The following is a 21,397-nucleotide window of genomic DNA, read 5'->3' as shown; positions in this document are numbered from 1 at the left end:
GGAAGTTGTGAAAACAGCCAGCTCCATTGTGGGGCCCACCACTAAGGACATCTTCAAAAGGCGATACCTCAGTGAGACCTCATCCATCATGAAGGACCCCCCCACCATCCAGGACATGCCTTCTTCTCATTACTCCATCAGTGAAGCAGTACAGGAGCCTGAGGACAGACTCAATGTTTTAGAAACTGCAACTCCTCTCTGCCATTTGATTTCTGAATAGTCCACGAACCCATGAACACCACTATTTTGCTCTCTTTTTGCACTATTTATTTTGACTATATATTCTTATTGTAATTTATAGCAATTTTTTATGCATTGCACTGTTCTGCTGCCACAAAACAACAAATTTCATGACATTAGTGACAAAAAACCTGATTCTGATTATCTTTCTGTAATGTTGGCTCAGCTTTTTCTCCTCTCCATTAGTAAACCCCAACTTTGTCATCTTCTAACGGCGTCATTAACAACTTACCCCTACAGCATCAATCGCCTCAACCTGTCAGATGTTTTCCTTTTGTTCTACCCATTCCCCTCTCTACTTTTTGTTTCTCAATTCTGACAAAAGATCTTCAACCTGAAGATCTTCCTTCCAGAGTTGCTGCCAGATCTGCTGTGTATTTCCTGCTTGTCTTTTTTGTTTCAGATTACCAGCACATGCACTTTTAATTTTCAGAGACCAAGAGAAAAGGGGAAAGGCAAGTAAATGGAGTTAAGTGCCAGACCTCTTAAACCCATTTCCCCCTGCTCACATGCACAAAACCTGCAGCTTTTTTTTATTTGTTTGCAGACAGCAACAATCATATTGTTTGAAGGTTGATGCAACAGCGCAGATATGCTGTATCTGATCTGTGCTATGATGATGACATGTTCAATCACCCTCTACACCCAATCAAACAATGCTATTAAGTACGTATACTTTAGATTCATTCATAGAATTGGAATTAAATAGTATATTTCTGTTCTCCACTGCTGCCAACGGAACTTCTGAAATCCAACACATTTTCTGCTTTGTTCCATTTCCAGAAGTAGCATTACCGTGCCCCCCATCACCACTCCACACTTCCCTCCAGTATAGCAAACTTATAAAATACCCATGCACGTAAACTCCATATTAAAAGAGTTTCAAAATATATAAAACATAGAACACCACTGTGGACCAGTTTAATATTGACAATATTCTTGCGGACCATCCAAGCGGGGGGTGGGGGGTGTTCAAGTAGGGTTAAACTCACCTCAACATGTCTTTTACAGTTAGGGTTGCCAACTTTCTCACTCCCAAATAAGGGACAAAAGTAACAGTCAAATCCCGGGACACTTTACCCCAGGAAAGACTACCATGACCATGAAGCCTTGCGTGGGCACCTGTGTGCACATGCGTGACGTGAGCATGTGATGTGCGCTTGCCCTTTTTTCCCACAAATCGGTTTTGCCTTCATCTTCCCAACTATACTGTACATATGGTATTTCTACTTTATATAGGCTGTGTATTTATCATATCATTCCTGCTTTTACCATATGTTAATGTTACTTATTTTCGGTTTTGTGTGTTATTTGGTATGATTTGTTAAGTTATTTTTTGGGTCCGGGAACGCTCAAAAATTTTTCCCATATAAATTAATGGTAATTGCTTCTTTGCTTCACGCCAATTTGACACGAAAGGTTTCACAGGAACGCTCTACCTTAGCAGGGAAAATACAAGACAAACCAATTTAGCCCAATATACGGGATGTCCCGGCAGATATGGGACAGTTGGCAACCCTATGTTCAAGTTCAACAGTGCATGACAGGGAATGAGGAAAGGTGAAGCTGACTCATGTCATTTCCTCACGGCCCGGTAGCACAGGCTTTGCGGCCCGGTGGTTAGGGACGGCTGTTTTAACCAACTATAAGATCGATCTAACACTTTTCGCCTACGTCGCCCTCCATTTTTCTATCATCTATGTGCCTCTCTAAGAGTTCCTTCAATGTCTGTAATATATTTGCCTCTACCAGCACATTCCATGCACTCACCACTCTCAGTGTAAAAACGTACCTGACATCTCCCTAACGACAAAACAACCCCCAACAGCCACAGAAGTGATTTTTAAAAAGCAGCCAGTAGTCTTGGTGAGATTTAGCAGAAAAGAAAATAGTCTCAAAATTTAAAAAATAAATTGCCATTAAAAAAAAATTCAACACAGGTTTTAGAGCACTACAGTTTGAAGCACACGACAGATGCAGAACCTTTAAAATAGATGTTAAAAAAACATACTAGATACTGAAACTTTTTTATTACATAAAATATGAAAGTTTTTTTTTACATTACACACCAATTTAGCTTACAATAAGAATCACATTTCTACTCACTTGTGGTAGCAACAGGAATACTGGGGAAATTTGTGGTGCTTGGAGTACTTGGCTCTGCTGGTGTTAACATGGCTGGTCCACTGTAACTTTCATTTGGTTGCCTGGCGCTGGGTGGATGCTGAATGGTTTGCAAAGAATGTCCTTCGGTATTCAACAGAGACGGCGGCCCTTCAACTTGCACATAATCATTTACAAATTCATCTTTCACTAAAAGGCTTGTTTGACCTGGAATTAATGGAAAAATTATTAACAGACTACACATTTGGTACTTGGTATTTTCCCTTATAATATGATCTTTCACGTTATCTGCTATTAAAATAAACATGCTTCCAGGCTTCCATAAATCCAGTCTGATCTGACACCAGAAGCTGATCAAATGGTTTGGATCGTCTACATTATTAGGCGTGCTTCTACTTCTCATTTGTCACAAGGTTCCTTCAAAGTTTACCTCAAGATTTAGTATGTCACCAAAAATACTTGGCAAATTTCTACAGATATACTGTGGAGAGCATTCTGGCTGGCTGCATCATCGTCTGGTATGAAGGAGCCACTGCACAGGATCAGAAAAGGCTGCAGTGAGTTGTAAACTCAGCCAGCTCCATCACGTGCACTAACCTACCCACAATCCAGGTCATCTTCAAAAGGCGATGCCACAACTTGGCAGCATTCATCATTAAGGACCTTAACCACCTAGGACGTGCCCTTTTCTCACTACTACCAACAGAGAGGAGGTACAGGAACCTACAGACACACACTCAACATTTTAGAAACAGCTTCTTCTAGTCCACCATCAGGTTTCTTAACAGACAGTATACACCACCTCACTATGCTTGCCCCCTTTTTATACTGGGCAGCCGGAAGTACCTATTCTACACTGCAATAATATCTATTTCTTATTGTACGTGATAGTATATTTTACGTATTGCTGTCACAAAACTAATTTCACAACATATGTCAGATTCGGAATACAATTCCATTAGGACTGATGATCTTTAAATACTTCCTTAAAGTCAATATAATAATCAACTTGAAATAGCTGAAGCAAGATTACTTAAGCATGTGCTAATATTTTGTGCTCATGCCAGAATCTGGAGAACAGTTGCTCTACCCCTTCCCACCTTATTCTACTGTGGAGATCGACTGCTGAAAAGTGTCGGGGTTGTGATTTGTTACAGATGAAGAACAACTTTCATTAAGTTTGTTGCCATTTAAATCTTTATAATGTTACCATTTCAGATTCAATGATGCTCCCATTCCAAAGATCCAGTTAAATCATTAATGTGCCAATAATGTGTAGAGTACTGATTTATGAAAGCCTCATTAGCAACTTCAACTTTATCTAAAATTCTATTTATTTTGCCACGTTTGCGTGCACAGCTAATGCATTTGAGCACTTTGAGCAAAATGGCACTGAGCCACGAGGATAAATGTTAGGGAAGTTCACACACAATGCTGGAGGAACTCCGCAGGTCAGGCAACATCTATTGAGGGGAATAAACAGTCGACATTTTGGGCTGAAACCCTTCATCAGGATTGGAAAGAAAGGAGGCAGAAACCAGGGGATACCCGAAGACCTGATGAAGGGGTCTTGGCCTGAAACAGTGACTGTCCAGCTGAGTTCCTCCAGCATTTTATATATGTTGTTCTGGATTTCGAGCATCTGTAAAATCCCTTGTATTTATGTTAGGAAAGTTGGCATGTTTGATAACAATAGATGGGTTTGAAGTAGCATCTTGAAAGGAGCAAAGGGGTGGAGAGGTAAAAGTGGCTGAGGTGGTGCAGTAGAGAAATCCAGAGCTCCGGAACATGCTAGTTATCACCAATGGATTTGTAGATGAGCACAGCAAAATTAAACATAATCATCTTGAGACATAGGGACTGAAGAGATGAGACAGAGGATTTGAAAACATTTGATCTCATGTTTTCAATATTTATTGCTTATTTACTTATTGTTATCTTTCCCCTCTTTCATACTTGCAGTTTGTTGTTCTTTGCGCATTGGCTGTTTGTCTATCCTGTTGGGTGCAGTCTTTCATTGATTGTATTGTGTTTCTTGTAATTATTGTGAATGTCCACAAGAAAATGAATCTCAGGATTTTATATCATGACATATAGGTATTTGATAATAAATTTATTTTGAACTTTGAAGACTTCTAAGTCGTGGTTTGTTTTGCAGAGAGATAATGTAGGTTTTGGAATAACCTCTAGTAACAGAAAAAGAGCAAAGGAAGTCAGCTTGGGAGTGGGCTTGATACTCAAAATTCATTTATTATTAGTGTAATAATTATCATTTATTAATATATTAGCATATTTTTAATATACTACCTTGAGATTCATTTTCTTCTGGGCATTCGCAGTAGATACAAAGAAATACAATAGAATCAATGAAAATCTACAAAGACTGACAATGTACAAAATACAAACTATCAAATGCCAAACATAATAATAACTAAGTAAATAAATAATAATGAGAACATGAGTTGCAAAGACCTTGAAAGTGAGTCCATACATAGGTTGAGGAATCGCTTCCAAGTTGCAGTACGTGAAGTTATCCACGCTGGTTGAGGGGTAATAACTGTTGAAGAACCCGGTGATGTGGATCCCAAGTCTCCTGTACCTGCTTCTTGGTGGCAGCGGCAAGAAGGCAGCATAGTCTGGATGGTGGTGGGGGGCTTGATGATGAAAACTATTTTGCCATGCTGCCTCTCTCTAGATTCAGGTGCCCAATTCAAATCTACCCCTCTGAACATGTTTTTACATGCCACATTCTGATACTTCCTGATTAGTATTGATGGGTAAATTACTTTAAGATTCTGGTAACAGTGTTTGCTGAAATGTGCTTTATTAAATTCTCAAGCTGATACAAGCCAATGCAGTAATGAATGGAGGGCTGCAATGGCAGTTTTCTGGGTTAGGGAGGGGATGCACTGGTCTGAAGTCACATTCCAGTTCACTATCAGCTGGTTGGATTGGAAAACCAATAACAGACCAGACCGTACCTGCTTTTGTTTACTATCAAGAGGTGTGTGAAGATATACTTGCGATGTGGAAAAGGGTGTGTGATAGGAGAAATAAATCAGTATAATCAAATCCTTAACACTTCTGCAGATGCTGGTAATCCAGAGCAACACACACAAAATTCTGCAGGAATTCAGCAGGTCAGGCAGCTTCAATGCAGAGAGACAAACTGATGAAATTTCAGGCCGAGGGCCTTCATCAGAACTGGAAAGGAAGGGGAAAGAAGCCAGAATAAGGTGGTGGGGAGAGGGGAAGGAGTGTAAGCTGGAATGTGATAGAAGAAATCTTGTGGGCAGGGGAAGGGGTATGAAGATGATAGGTGGAAAAGGTAAAGAGCTGACAAAGAAAGAACTTGATAGGAGATGAGAATGGATCATGAGAGAAAGGGAAGGAGGGGCATCAGAGGGAAGTGATAGGCACATGAAAAGAGAAGGGGTATGAGGGAATAGAAAGAGAATGGGCAATGAGAAAAGAGTGAAGGGGAAGGGTGAAATATTACTGGAAGTTGGAGAAATCAATATTCATGTCATCATCATTTAGTAATTAAACTATTCTCTGACTCTGGTGCACATGCTAACTTTTCAGTTATATTTTCAATGCCAAGTTAAACATGCAAAACAAAGCTTAATTCAAAGTGACCGAGCCATTTCATTAATTGCGGGGTTGACATTCTTTTTTCCATTCATATTCAGGAGACTGAATACAACACCAAAATTGAATTTAGCACCAGCCCCTCTGAATTAATGCTAGCAGTGCAGACTACTGAGTCCAGTACTCAGTGCATGAAGTGCAGAGTGCAGAAAGGAAGAGATTTATACTGAACTGCTATCTTACAATCAGAAGATAAGAACTAATTAAATTCACAAACCGATTAACCCAGAAGCAATTGGTGATGTTTCTTACCTGAGCTTTGCAGCGTCAATCCTGAGAGATCTTCATTTAATGAAAAAATCAAAAATTAGTACTTATTTTATTTTATTCAAATATTACAAAAAATTAACTACAGGTGCTTTTCTGTAATAAATGTTAAATAAGACCAACATGAGAAAGCAATACATTCTACAACACTGATTGATACCAGTAATGCAGTGAAATTCACTCACTGTGTGGGGTCCATGTCAGTCTGCAGAGATAGGTACCCAGAATTAAGTCAACATCAGTGGTACCATAACAAACAGTGCCCACAATACAGAATTGTGCTCAGGTTTATCAACTTTTAATAAATCCATTCACCTCCAACTCTTATTTCACCACTGAACACAGATACAATCTAACATATCGGTTGAAAAGAGATGGAAACTTCATAGGCCTCTGCTCCCAATTAGAAATTCCAAAGTTGCAACAATTACCACAACCTGTATTCAACTAAATGCAGCAATGTCTAATCTACAGCAATGAATAATTAGCCACTGAGGTCGAGTATCCGGATCCTACTGGTGGTGAGCCTTTTAATTTATTTCTGGGGGTCTTTTCTTAAAACCAGCATCAGAATATAAAGAACCATTATTATCAGTAACTTAAGATTTATGCAAATTTTATTATACAGATCCAAAATTTAAAAGCAGCTCTCAAAAGCTCCTTGGTCTTACCATAGCAGCTAATCATAGTAAAACTGTAGTAGGGTAACTTGATTTTGGTTGCAGGCTAGAGGGACGCAAATGGCAGTAAATTTACACATGTAGTTTGTATCCCAACTCCCCACTGAAATACAGTCAACCTTCACTAATCCGACTACCTGTAATCCGGTTCCTTCGATAATCCTGCACTGATTTCAAATTTTCCGCGCAACTGTAATTTCAAATTTCCCAGGCCACCACACCAATCTGCTGCGCATTGTTTTGGTTGCGCTAGATCTGCTCACGTGTTGGCGCGCTCTTGTATGCACAGACAGGCGATTCCTGCTTGTTTTCCTGCATTTATTAATATCACTGGCTCTTTTTTAGCCCTAATTATGGGCCCAGTGAGTAAAGGAAATGCACCTCGTGCTGTGACACGAAAACGCTGCACATTATCCATGGTTAACAAGGTTAAGCTCTTGAAAAAACTGGACAGTGGTGTATCGGTGAAAAGCTTGTGCGAGTGTTACAACATTGACTCTGTACAATATAAAGAAAACTGCTACATTTCTTTGCTGATAGTGGCTCAAAGAAACAGATACGCGTAAGAAAAACAATGAAAGACGGAAGAAGTTCAGTAAATAAACTGTTGATAATGTGGTTAATCTTCGTGTAAGTGAAGGTGTTGAACTATCTAGAAATATGGTGAAGGAACAAGCAAAAGTGTTTCATGAAGAACTAGGTCTAAATTATGAGTGTGACTATAGTGAAAGCTGGCTTCATCGCTACAAGCAGCGTCATGGTTTACAGTTTTGTGCAGTGTGTGGTGAAAAACGTTCAGCAGACAAGGAAGCAGCAGTTAGTCTCCGATGAAAAATTAAGCCCCAAGCAGCTGTACAATGCTGATGAGACTGCTTTGTATTGGAGATGTACACCAAGAAGAACACTAACAGCAGCAGATGCAGAACCACCAACAGGGTATAAGGCATCGAGAAATCGTGTGACTTTGCTAGGCTGCTCTAATGCTGCAGAAACCCACAGATGTAAGTTACTGGTCACTGGCGAAAGTTTACATCCCAGGGCCTTCAAAGGTATGACGCAATTTCCTGTAATTTACTGTGCTAACAAAAACGGATGGATTACAACTAGCACCACACTAGAATGGTTTGAAAATTATTTCGTTCCCAAAGGACGAGCTCACTGACTATCTTGGCCTGCATCACAAATGTTTAGTTTAGACAACTGTTCAGCACACCCGAAAGCAGAACTCCTGGTAAAAAAAAACAATGTTTTCAGTATCTTCCTGCCACCAGACTGTCATTAATTCAACCCCTGGACAATGACATATTACGTTCTCTCAAGTCGAAGTATCGTTTCCTGTTTATGAGGCGCCTTTTGAGTCCAGTTAATGCTGGCAGACTGGTAAAGGAATTTATAAAGGATTTTAATATAAAAGAGATGATTTACTGTGCTGCTAATGCTTGGAGGTCTGTAGAGCCATCCACACTGAAGAATGGTTGGCATAAATTATGGCCAGGTTCAATGAGTCTGCACCTGGTGAAGACACTGGAAATGACTTTACAGGCTTTAGAATTTCCAAGGAAAAATAGACGATACGTGAACTGCTTTCTTTTGCTCAAGAGCTAACTAATCCTGCTGCCAAGGATCTTGCATCAAGGTTCAATGATGACAATGTTGAAGAGTGGATGAGTATGAGCCTACTGTTCATCATTATACTGACTTGGAAATTGTGCAGATGGTTGTACATCCAGAGAAGGAAGATATTGGAGGAGAAAGCAGTGATGAAGATGAAGACGTTGTAGCAGACTTTCTATTGATAGGCTAATTAAGTGGACAGGTGAATTGCTGTAAGGATGAGAGCAACAATGTTTTATAACTGAGCAAGAAATAATGAGTGTTTATATGCTGCAGGATAAGCTAATCAGAGAGAGACCAAAATATATGAAACAGCTTACCTTGGAAGATATGTTCAAAAAAATTGCTAAAAAAGTGCAACAGGGGAGCTAACACTTCAAAATCCAGTGCCATCAACTTCTGCTCACCCAAATGTGCTGCCACCAACATCAACAGTTTTTGAAGAAACTGTTGTGCTAGTTTCAGCACCAGCTCGATGCTTCACTCATTTTTCAAGATGAAGATGTTGATGATCCTGACAACCCCACACTTGCAGACATGTAACTTTGCCTGAAGGTATATTAAATGTCTCACTTTAGAAGTGGAAGTGCTCAACTTTTCTGTATAAGTTAATTCCTGTACACTTACCTGTACCCTTTATTTTATCTGTGCCTGTACAGTATATTACTTAATTAAAATTTCACTTGCTACTCATTTAATATTTCTGTTTTATTATTACCTAACTTGTACTGATTTACATGATAATTTAAAGCTATGATGAGACGGTTAGCTATTGCTTAATGTGATCCTTCTGTAATTTGGCATTTTCACTAATCCGGCACTCCTCAGGTCCCAATGGTGCTGGATTAGTGAAGGTCAACCTGTAGTTAAATACCATGTTCAATTAACAACTTTGAAAAGGTGGTTAAGAAGATCTATGCCAATGTTGGCTAGAAAGAATGACAGTCTATAAATCAGTGAATTCAAATGAATCAAGGACAGTGGAAGCAGACAGACTAACTGTCTTTGTTCTTGCCGCATGCTTGGGGATGGAGACTGCCATTTTGTGAAGACACTCTATTCTCCATTTTCTGAGCTTGACATGCTGGGCTTGATCAATGTTTTAAAGAAGACACAATGATACTTCAGGTAATCTGCTGGACGGACAATCATTTCCAAATAAGTTATTTGTGAGATGTTCTTTGGTTGGACATAACATGCAGGTTTTTGACTGTTGGAGTTAGCATCTGTTCTGCATGAATCAAGCTTATTGCTGATTAAGAACAAAGAGCCATAAATTGTCGACTGTCACTTGATGGGAAGAGGGCAATATATGGACGCTTGTTTGGAGCAGAGCCAATAACAAGGTGTTAAAGGACAAACGCATGACCTGTGGCCAGTGATACTGGAATGCAATATTTGAATTGATGAGGAAGGATATAAAAGTGGACACTTCATGTGTGCTGGCAGAAGTAACTTTGAAGAATAACCATCGCAGATACAAGCGAGAGCAACCCTGTGTGAAACACGAGGGTGAATTGGGACAATGAGGAACGCCTGGCCACCATAAACTCCCTTGCCCGGGTAATACCTTTGTTATTCTTTGACTATTCAGGAGAGTCAGTGATACTTAGCGGGTGTGCTGCACAAGGTATTTAGTGTATGGATTCCCGTAAAGGTACTTGTCAGTAAATACAGATCTCTCTGTGCCTCTCTAATCATCGTTAGAAAAAGTACTTTTTAACAACACCAAAAAGCTTGTATATGTATAAAGTGGTATGAAATTCAGTCTTATAAAAACTTTGAACACAGCTGCATTGTATGATCAACAGAACTCAATACAAAGATGAAATTAACATAAGTATAAATGTATTAACTACAATATGTTGGATTAGATTGTTTAATTGGCATTATCTTTGCAGTTTAACTATTAATACCTGCTAGCACTTTTTTAAATAACTGCTTATATACATGCAACTGTGTAGTTTGCTTCCTAGCGGCAACAGAATGTATATGCAGTTTAGAGTGTCCCTGGTCGTTACAGTTCTTTGAATCATTCTGGAAAGCTTTGGAAGCTTTTCTGGTTCTCCGGTGTTTCATTATTTCAACAAGAGCTATCCAATTAGTTGAATCTTATCTATGAATTTGAATGGAATGTTTCTCATCTTTGGGGTATAAAAAGAGATGGCCAAGAAAACCTGCCATCTTATGCCTCTTCTCTCCTGTTCCTTACTATACCTCTACACAGTCCATTTCAATTTTCTTTGTTCTATTAAAGCTTCATAAAATTCCTGTGAAGCAACAAGTTTTATGCCTCTTTTTTGACCTCCAAAAGAAGCTTGGATTAAAAACATCAGAATCCAACAGATGGTGCATTTGCAGTATTAACATGAGTAATAATTAATGTACATAAGATAATTTAATTTGATAGGGAGAAAGTAAAGACTGATGTAGCAGTATTTCAGTGGAGTAAAGGAAATTACAGTGGCACGAGAGAGAGTGTTGGCCAAAATACACTGGAAGGAGATGCTGGCAGGGATGACAGCAGAGCAGCAATGGCATGAGTTTCTAGGAAAAATGAGGAAGGTGCAGGATAGATGTATTCCAAAAACAAAGAAATACTCAAACGGCGAAATAGTACAACCATGGCTTGGGAAGTCAAAGCTAATGTAAAAGCAAAAGACAAGACACATAACAAAGTAAAAATCAGTGGGAAGGCAGAGGATTGGAAAGCTTTTAAACCCCTACAGAGAGCCACTAAAAGAATCATTAGGAGGGAAAAGATGAAATATGAAAGCAAACTCGCAAACTATTCCAATGTGGATAGTAAAACCTTTTTCAAGGATATAAAAAATAAAAGACAGCTGAGAATAGGATATAGGACTGCTAGAAAATGAAGCCAGAGAAATAGTAACGGTGGCCAAGAAGATAGCAGATGAACTAAATGAGCATTTTGCATTAGTCTTCACTGTGGAATACATTAACAGTGTGTCAGATGTTGAAGGGTGAGGGAAGAGAAGTGAGTGCAGTTAATATTACAAGAGAGAAGGGGCTCAAAAAGCTGAAAGACCTAAGGGTACATAAGTCACCCAGACCAGATGAACTGCACCCTAGGGTTCTGAAAGAAGTAGCATTAGAGATTGTGGCGGCATTAGCAATGATCTTTCAAAAATCATTGGACTCTGGCATGGTGCTAGAGGACTGGAAAACTGCAAATATCACTCTACTCTTTAAGAAAGGAGGAAGGCAGCAGAAAGGAAATTATCGACCAGTTTGCCTGACCTCAGTGGTTGGGAAGATATTGGAGCCAATTGTTAAGGATGAGATTATGGAGTACCTGGTGACACAGGATAAGAGAGGACAAAGTCAGCATGGTTTCCTTAAGGGAAGATTTTGCCTGACGAACCTGTTGGAACTTTTTGAGATTATAAATAGGAGAGAGAAAGGGGATGCAGTCTACATTGTATATTTGGACTTTCAGAAGGCCTCTGACAAAGTGCCACACATGAGGCTGCAATTTAATATTAAATATACAGGACATATTTTCCTTACATGAATATAGTGATAAGTCAATTATAAGTCATAAGGGGGTTCCTTATGTCCAGACTATTCCACAATTTAGTTTTCGTTGCATTCATTGCAGAAAACTCCGCTTCACAGAGATATGATGTTGGAAATGGAAGCAACGTTTTCAGTGCTTTCGTAGCTATCTCAGGATATTTAGCCTCGACTTTGATCCAGAATGCCAGCAGAGATGTTATGTCAAATATACTTTTCAGCCCACCGTCATTTGCAAGCTCGAGGAGTTGATCTTCTTCCTGCGCTGACATGGATGATTCACTGGGGATATTCACAAATGGGTCACGGACCCATTCCTTTGCATGTCTTGGGTCATTTGCAGTTGGGAAGTAACACTCGAATTCTGTCGAAAGCGAAGGTAGGTGTTCATGCACCAGCTGTGAGCCTCAGTCTCTTCCAAATTCCCAGCTAATGTTGGGGACGTCAAATATGCCCCTGTCCACTCGCCGTCCCTACAGTTCCAGTTTGGCTTTGAAAGCACACTTTATCTGCCAACTTGAAGACAGTTGTCATTATCCCCTGAAGTGACAAATTGAGTTCATTGAGCAGGTTGAAGATGTCACACTGATAAGTGAGTTTTGCTATCCACTCCTTGTCACTGAAGTGTGCTGCCAGTGGTGACTTTTTTCCTGAAAGAAATCTCTGTAGCTGCTCTCTTAACTCAAAATCCCTGGCCAGGGCTCTCCCCCTTGATAGCCACCTGACTTCAGTGTGTAAGAGAAGGCGTTTGTGCTCTGCATCCATTTCCTCGCAAAGCTGCTCAAACAGACGTGAGTTAAGGGCTTTTACTTTGATGTGATTGATAACTTCAACAACGTCACTCAATACGCTGTTAAGACCAGGTGACATTTTTCAGCTAGCCAGCATTTCCCTGTGTGTGACTGGCATTCAGGAGCAACCTCTTTGACTCAGGTAGTGAAACCAGACTTGTTAAGCCATTCCAACAACTGTGCTTCCATGTCCTCTGCTATGTCATTGATTCTCCTTGAAACTGTGGTAGCTGAAAGAGAAACCTGTGCCATCGTGTTAGCTGCAGCTTCTCCCAACAGTTCGCGACACTTGTCCTTGGCAGCAGGCAGAATCAATTCTTCACCAACAGTGAAAGGCTTCTTAGCCTTAGCAATACGGCTAGCCACTAAGTACGATGCTCTCAGAGCAGCAGCATTTGAGGATGTGGTGGTTCTCAGCACTTGCTTCTGTTCCACTTGCTCACGTTTTTTCTGCTCAAAAAACTCAACGGGTTTGTCTTTAAGTGCAGGGTGCTTGGACTCAAGGTGCTGAAGCAGATTTGAGGGCTTCATTGCCTCATTAGACAGCTTGTCTCCACATATCACACACAGGGGGCTTGGAGCATGCGAGTCACCGGTCGCAATAAAGCCATATTTTATGTACGACTTGTCATATTTTCTGTTGAAGGAAGCTTTCTTTTTTTGCAGTCTCGGCCTCAGCTGTCTCTACGTTATCATCATCGTTAGGCCTCTTATGTCCCCTACCACCTCTTCCAAAGAAACTCTCAAGCTACCTTTGTTTTTCACTCATCGAGTAGTTGTAGGTTAAAGACCGACTGATGTCCTCGTCTGGGTAATGACCTCGTGTGTGTTCAAGTTAAACAGTGGGCGTGATAGGGTATGAGGAAAGGTGAAGTTGACTCATATCGTTTCCTTGCGGCCCGGTACCACATGCTTTGCGGCCCGGTACTGGTCCGCACCCAGTGGTTGGGGACCACTGAGTTAGAGCATTGGCTGATTGGTAGGAAGCAGTGAGTGGGAAAACGACCCTTTTCTGGTTGGCTGCCAGTGACTAGTGGTATTCCACAGGGGCTGGTGTTGGGACCGCTTCTTTTTATGCTGTATATGAATGATTTAGATGATAGAATAGATGGCTTTGTTGCCAAGTTTGCAGATGATGCAAAGAATGGTGGACAGGCAGGTAGTGTTGAGTAAACAGGTAGTATGTAGAAGGAATTAGATAGATTAGGAGAAAGTGCAAGAAAGTGGCAAATGAAACACAAAGTTGGAAAATGCACGGTAAAGCACTTTGGTAATAGAAATAAATGTGCAGACTATTTTCTAAACAGGGAGAAAAAATCCAAAAATCTGAGATGCAAGTGGATTTGGGAGTCCTTGTGCAAAAAGCCCTAAAGGTTAACTTGCAGGTAGCGTTTGTGGTGAGGAAAGCAAATGCAATGTTAACATTCATTTCAAGAGGTCTAAAATACAAGAGCAGGGATTGATACTGAAGCTTTATAAGGCACTGGTGAGGCCTAACCTTGAGTATTGTGAATAGTTTTAGGCACCTCATCTAAGAAAAGATGTGCTGGCATTGGAGAGGGTTCAGAGTAGGTTTACAAGGATGATTCAGGGAATGAAAGGGTTATCATACGAGGAATGTTTGGTGGCTCTGGGTCTCTAATCGCTGGAACTTAGAAGGATAAGGGGGGGGGATCTCATTGAAACTTTTTGAATGTTGAAAGGCCTAAGTAAAGTAGATGTGGAAAGGATGTTCCCTATGATGGGGGGTATACAAGAGACCCCAGGATAGAGGGGCGTCCATTTAAAACAGAGATGTGGAGAAATTTCTTTAGCTAGAGGGTGGTGAATTTGTGGAATTAATTACCACTGGCAGCTGTGGAGACCAGGTCATTGGGTATACTTAAGGAAGAGCTTGATCGGTTTTTGACTGGACACAGCATCAAAGGGTTAGTGGGGCTGAGAAGGGGAGAAGGATTAGCCATATTTGAGTGGTGGAGCTGACTCAATGGGCCAAATGGTCTAATTCAGCTCCTATGTCTTATGGTTTTAATATAGCTTTCACAAAATTAGTCTGTATAGCAATGGCACAAAAGACCAAGTACATCCTGCATTAAGATGAACAAAGTAGGCACATTAAAACCAATCCTTCAATGAAACCAAACAAGCGGCATTACCTTTTTCTAACAAAATGCGAAAATTAAAAATTATTTCCATATGCAGCTAAATTTTCTTGTTCAGCCGTTTACTAGTGGTGTACCTCAGGGATCTGTACTGGATCCAATGTTATTTGTCATATACATTAATGATCTGGATGATGGGGTGGTATATTTAATGAATAAGTATGCAGATGATACTAAGATAGGTGGAGTTGTGGATAATGAAGTAGGTTTTCAAAGCTTGCAGAGAGATTTAGGCCAGTTAGAAGAGTGGGCTGAAAGATGGCAGATGGAGTTTAATGCTGATAAATATGAGGTGCTACACTTTGGTAGGACTAATCAAAATAGGACATACATGGTAAATGGTAGGGCATTGAAGAATGCAGTAGAACAGAAGGATCTAGGAATAACAGTGCACAGTTCCCTGAAGGTGGAATCTCATGTGGGTAGGGTGGTGAAGACAGCTTTTGGTATGCTGGCCTTTATAAATCAGAGCATTGAGTATAGGAGTTGGGATGTAATGTTAAAATTGTACAAGGCATTGGTGAGGTCAAATTTGGAGTATTGTGTACAGTTCTGGTCACCAAATTAGAGGAAAGATGTCAACAAAATAGAGAGAGTACAGAGAAGGTTTACTAGAATGTTACCTGGGTTTCATCACCAAAGTTACAGAGAAAGGTTGAACAAGTTGGGTCTTCATTCTTTGGAACGTAGAAGGTTGAGGGGGGACTTGATAGAGGCATTTAAAATTATGAGAGGGATAGATAGAGTTGACGTGGATAGGCTTTTTCCATTGAGAGTGGGGGAGATTCAAACAAGAGGACATGAGTTGAGACTTAAAAGGCAAAAGTTTAGGGGGAACTTTTTTACTCAGAGAGTGGTGCTGTGTGGAACAAGCTTCCAGCAGAAGTGGTTGAGGCAGGTTCGATGTTGTCGTTTAAAGTTAAATTGGATAGATATATGGACAGGAAAGGAATGGAGGGTTATGGGCTGAGTGCAGGTCGGTGGGACTAGGTGAGAGAAAGAATTCGGCACGTGCCTGTTTCCGTGCTGTAATTCTTATATTATATATGGTTATATTTTAGCAAGCAGCAATAGTGTTTCATAATGCATTCAAATAGTATAAATTGAAGTAACTCACAAAAAGCTACAGGAACTAAGTGGATCAGGAAGCACCTATGGAGAGAAATGGACAGTTCTTCTTTTAGGGCCAAGACCCTTGCCTGCAGTATTCTGTAACTATATAACATGTTCAAATATGTTGTCAGGAAATAACAGTGGTACCACAGTGTAATCTAATGACTGAATATTCACATAAAACTGGATCAGCAAATTTGTGGATGACACCAAGATAGCAAGGAAGGCTATCAAAGCTTGCAGCAGGATCCAGACCAGCTGGAAAAATGGGCTGAAAATGGCAGATGGTATTTAATGCAAATAAGTTGCACTTTAGTAGGACACACCAGGGTGGGACTTAAAACACTGAGTGGTAGAGCACTGAGGAGAACAATAGAAAAAAAAGGGATCTGGGAATACAGATCCATAATTCTTTGAAAGTGATGTCACAAGTAGATAGGGTTGTACAGAGAGCTTTTGGCACATTGGGCCTTCATAAACCAAAGTACTGAGGACAGGAGTTGGGTTGCTATGTTGAAGTTGTATAACACATTGCAAGGCCTAATTTGGAGTATTGTGTGCAGTTCTGGCCACCTACCTACATGAAAGATCTAGATAAGATTGAAAGAGTGCGGAGATTTACAAGGATATTGCCAGAACTTGAGTTATAAGGAAAGGTTGAATAGGTTAGGACTTGACTCCCTGGAGTGTACGAGAATATGGGAGATTTGATAGCGGTACACAAAATTATCAGAGGTGTAAATAGTAAAATGCTTAAGATGAACCTGAGTGAGAGCTTCTTCATTCAGAGGGTAGTGAGAATGTGAAATGAGCTGCCAGTAAAAGTGATGGATTCAGGTTCAATTTCAACATTTAAGAGAAATCGGCCCAACCAGCTACATCCACCACCACTTCAATGACTGGCACCTGCCAACAATGCAATAGGACTTGTGAATCACGCATCGGTCTCTTCAGTCATTTCAAGATCCACAAGTGACCAGATCAACCACCAGGAGAAGAATCATACTCGACTACGAGCAATCGCTGATGCTGATGATGATGGTCCAGGTGCAGGTCAATGGGACTAGGCAGATTAATAGTTCAGCATGAAGTAGCTGAGCTGAAGAGCCTATTTCTGTGCTATGACGATGGGCAAATCTGCAGCATTTACTGCAGTGGCATGAGCAGTCTCCAACCAAAACACTTTCAAAACACTAATAAATACCAGATTATTAAACAAAATTTGAAACATGATACACAAAAGCATCAAAATTAGTATAAGTCTAAGGTGGAAGGCTGTTGAACTTATTAATTCAGGTTTTTCCAATTCTAATTGTTTTGATATTCATCATGCCTTACTTACATATCAAAATAACATAACCAAAGGTGGCAAGGATGATTAATGATGATGAAAATCCCCTCACCATCAACCTTCACTTGCTTTTTCTTAATATAGAGTCATAGAACACTATAGTACAGAAACAGGCACTTCAGCCTATCTAGTCCATGCTAATAAACTGCTGAGTCCCATTGACCTGCACACAGACCAGAGCCCTCCATATCCCTCCCATCCATGTACCTATCCAAACTTTCCTTAATGTTGCGATTGAACCCGCATCTAACACTTCTCCTGACAGCTCGTTCCATACTCCCACCAGCCCGAGTGACAACCCATTTATGGGAACCCATGTTAACTAGAGGTCATAGGTTAAGAGGGAAAGGTGAAATATTTATGGGAACATGGGTTCCCATAAATATTTCACCTTTCCCTCTTAACCTATGACCTCTAGTTCTAGTCTCACCCAACCTCAGTGGAAGAAATCTGTTTGTTAGTTACCCTATCTATATACTCTGCTGCTTGTATTTACCTTATCTACACCCCAACTGAAGGCACACACTCAGCGATTCAGGAACAGCTTCTTCCCCTCTGCCATCCGATTCCTAAATGGACATTGAATGTTTGGACACTCAACTCACTTTTTTTTTAAAAATATACAGTTTTTCTGTTTTTGCACTTTTTCTGTAATCTATTCAATATACGTAGTTGATTTACTTCTTTATTTTATTTTATTTATTATTTTTTTCCTCTGCTAGATTATGTATTGCATTGTACTGTTGCTTCTAAGTTAACAAATTTCACATCACATGCTGGTGATAATAAACCTGATTCTGATTTGTAGCAGGGATAGTATAAAGATTTACATCAAGGCTGAGTACTGCATACTGCTCCAATTTCTGGCCAAGAACTCCAAATCTAGGGAAGACCCCTCAGTTTTTCCTCATTTCGCTATTGCTTACAAAGTACATCACTAACTCTGTTGTCAACTAACTACTCTTCTTCTAATCTTTATTGCACTGAGGACCAGAAATAGCTTGCACTTAGACTTGCTCCTCACTGAGGTGTTGCTATAGTGAAAGTAAGTCTTCCCACAGGCCATGACACTAATGAATACCCAGCCAGTACCAAGGTCCCATCACTAGTATAGCAAGCTGTATACTGCACTTTTTACCAGTGCCGCATACTTCACATGTATTTTGAATTATATTTTACTAACTTAATTGTGATAATACTTTGTTTATGTGCTATGTACATCATATGTATGGTGCACCATGGTCCGGAGGAATGTTGTTTCTTATGGTTGAATATGTGTACAGTCAGATGACAATAAACACAAAGTCAATGTTGTCCCAGGCACCTGACCACAAGTAGCTAATTCACGCACTACAGATTTGTTAGTACATACGTATAGAAAATAAAACAGAAGCCCTTACCGATGCCAGGAGAAACCACACGCTCATAGTGATAAGGGTTCACGCAGACACTGTCACATTTCAGGTCAAATGCATACTGACAATATTTTACATGTTTGAGTTCATTTTTGTGAAGATCAGGCCATCTCCAGAGCCTGGCGTAAATCACATGTGGAAAACCTTTCCGTCCAGCAACCTGGGGAAGACAGGATTTTTTTTATATATAGATATATATTTATACATACACACAAAAGTCATCATAAACTATACAATAATTAATTGTGCAGAAGTAACCTTGGAATAGTGCAATAGCTAATATTGTGAATATGAATCTGAAACTACAATTAAATAAAAAGAACAGATCAGGCTATGTAGAAAATCAATCATGGGAACAGTCAAATTACTGAACTCAAAACAGACAACAAATATTCTTTATCATTATTTGATACTTAAAATACATGATTTACCATATTAGATTTCTCTGCATTTCAATGTTAGCTAAATTTCGTACTATTTTCTAATACAATGGGTTCCAGTTGACTGGGTCTTCGGTTAATCAGGACAGCCACTCAATTCTTAAAGAACAAAACCTAATCAAGAAAATAGCCAGGATTCCCTCATTTATTTGGAATACTGTGCTGCTTAATTCGGATAGGAGACTGTTGCTGAACAGTTTTTAACTAGCGTCAGTCACGTGCATTTATGTGGCCGTTAGACTCTACACCATGCTTAGAGTGATCAGTTTTTAAATAGCACACATGAAATGCTGGAGGAACTCAGCAGGCCAGGTAGCATCTATGGAAAAAAGCACAGTCAACGTTTCAGGCTGAAACCCTTCGGTAGGACTGGAGAAAAAAGCTAAAAGTGGGGAAGACATGTTTGGTGGTGGGATCCAATTGGACTTTCTGCTTTCCGCAGGGATTGCTCCCTACGTGACTCCCTTGTCCATTCGTCCTTCCCCACTGATCTCCCTCCTGGCACTTACCCTTGCAACCGGAACAAGTGCTACACTTACCTCTTCACCTCCTACCTCACTACTATTTAGGGCCCCAAACAGTCCTTCCAGGTGAGGCGACACTTCACCTGTGAGAGTGTTGGGGTCATATACTGAGTTCAGTGCTCTTGGTGTGGCCTCCTGTTTATCAGTGAGACTTGACATAGATTGGGAGACGGCTTCGCTGAGCATCTACGCTCCGTCTCCCAGAACAAGCAGGATCCCCCCAGTGGCCACCCATTTTAATTCCACCTCCCACTACCATTCCAACATGTTCATCCATGGTTTGAAGACCAACACCTTATATTCTGTTTGGGTAGCCTCCAATCTGATGGCATGAACTTTGATTTCTCAAACTTCTAGTAATGCCTCCCCCCCACCATTTCCTATCCCCTTTTCCTTCTCTCATTTTATTTCCTTGCCTGCCCATTGCCTCCCTCTGGTGCTCCTTCCCCTCCCCTTTTCTTTCGCTCATGGCCTTCTGTCTCTTTCACCAATCAACTTCCTAGCTCTTTGCTTCATCCTTTCCCCTCCAAGCTTCACGTATCACCTGGTGTTTCTCTCTCCCCTCGTCCCACCTTTCAAATCTACTCCTCAGCTTCCCCCCCCCCCGCCCCCCAGTCCTGCCGAAGGATTTCAGCCTGAAACATTAACTGTGCATTTTTCTTTCATAGATGCTACCTGGCCTGCTGAGTTCCCCCAGCATTTTGTGTCTGCTGCTCGGATTTCCAGCATCTGCAGACTTTCTCTTGTTAGTGTTATTAAATAGCATCAGTCGCATGCATTTGTGTTCAAATAGCAGTGATTTTTGTCACTGACAATTGGCAAGAAATAAACAGTAGGACAATTTGGAATTGTTTTGATCACTGCAGTTTCAAGCATTCAGGCCTGCACACTCCAGAACCAAGAAAAAAGTAACCATGGACTAATAGCTGGCAAGAAACATTTGCGCCGTAACAGTTCTAAGCAATGACACCTCCAAAAAGAGTGTCAATCACCTATCTTCAACATTCAGTGGCATTAAGTAATGGAATTCCCAACATCAACATCCTGCAGGAGACACACTGGAGTTGTGGATATACAAGTCTTTATTCATAACAACAAACAAACATTCGCTTGGAGATGCTCTTGGTAGAGGCTCACAAACCCAAAACATCATATTTTTATACCCTTAAGATCAAAGGTGAACAGCAGACGATTCAGTACAATCTCAATGGTTAATGATGTCATTTACTTCAATATTTTGGGACACTCAGACTGAAAAGCCACAGAAATACCATGACTACAAAGCAAGTCAGAGATTGGGTTCCCTGTGAGTGACTCACTTCTTCACACTTCAACACCCTCCCACAAATGTACCCTCTAAGCTCCCAGGTGTGTGACCATGTAGTAACTGAAATGCTCCCATGCACAGTGTCTTGTTGATGATATTTTATATAAAGTGAATACAATATTGAAATTATGCTAATACAGGTATAATTTTGAAATCTATGT

At 40.4% G+C, this 21,397-nt stretch overlaps 1 protein-coding gene across 1 annotated transcript in view; it reads right to left on the bottom strand.

Moving 5' to 3' along the window:
* The window catches only part of smad4b (SMAD family member 4b), a 108,579-nt gene that overhangs the window by 51,145 nt on the left and 36,037 nt on the right, over window positions 1-21,397 (bottom strand). Inside the window, exons 3-5 of the mRNA XM_063042619.1 lie at window positions 18,931-19,105; window positions 6,268-6,297; window positions 2,347-2,571 (exon numbers count right to left, since the gene is read on the bottom strand). Coding sequence (XP_062898689.1) covers window positions 2,347-2,571; window positions 6,268-6,297; window positions 18,931-19,105 — 430 coding nt within the window. The remainder of the gene's footprint in view (window positions 1-2,346; window positions 2,572-6,267; window positions 6,298-18,930; window positions 19,106-21,397) is intronic.

The sequence above is a fragment of the Mobula hypostoma genome, chromosome 3 (genome assembly GCF_963921235.1).
Source record: "Mobula hypostoma chromosome 3, sMobHyp1.1, whole genome shotgun sequence".
In the NCBI taxonomy this organism is placed as follows: domain Eukaryota; kingdom Metazoa; phylum Chordata; class Chondrichthyes; order Myliobatiformes; family Myliobatidae; genus Mobula; species Mobula hypostoma.
This window is presented reverse-complemented; position numbering and strand designations above follow the sequence as displayed.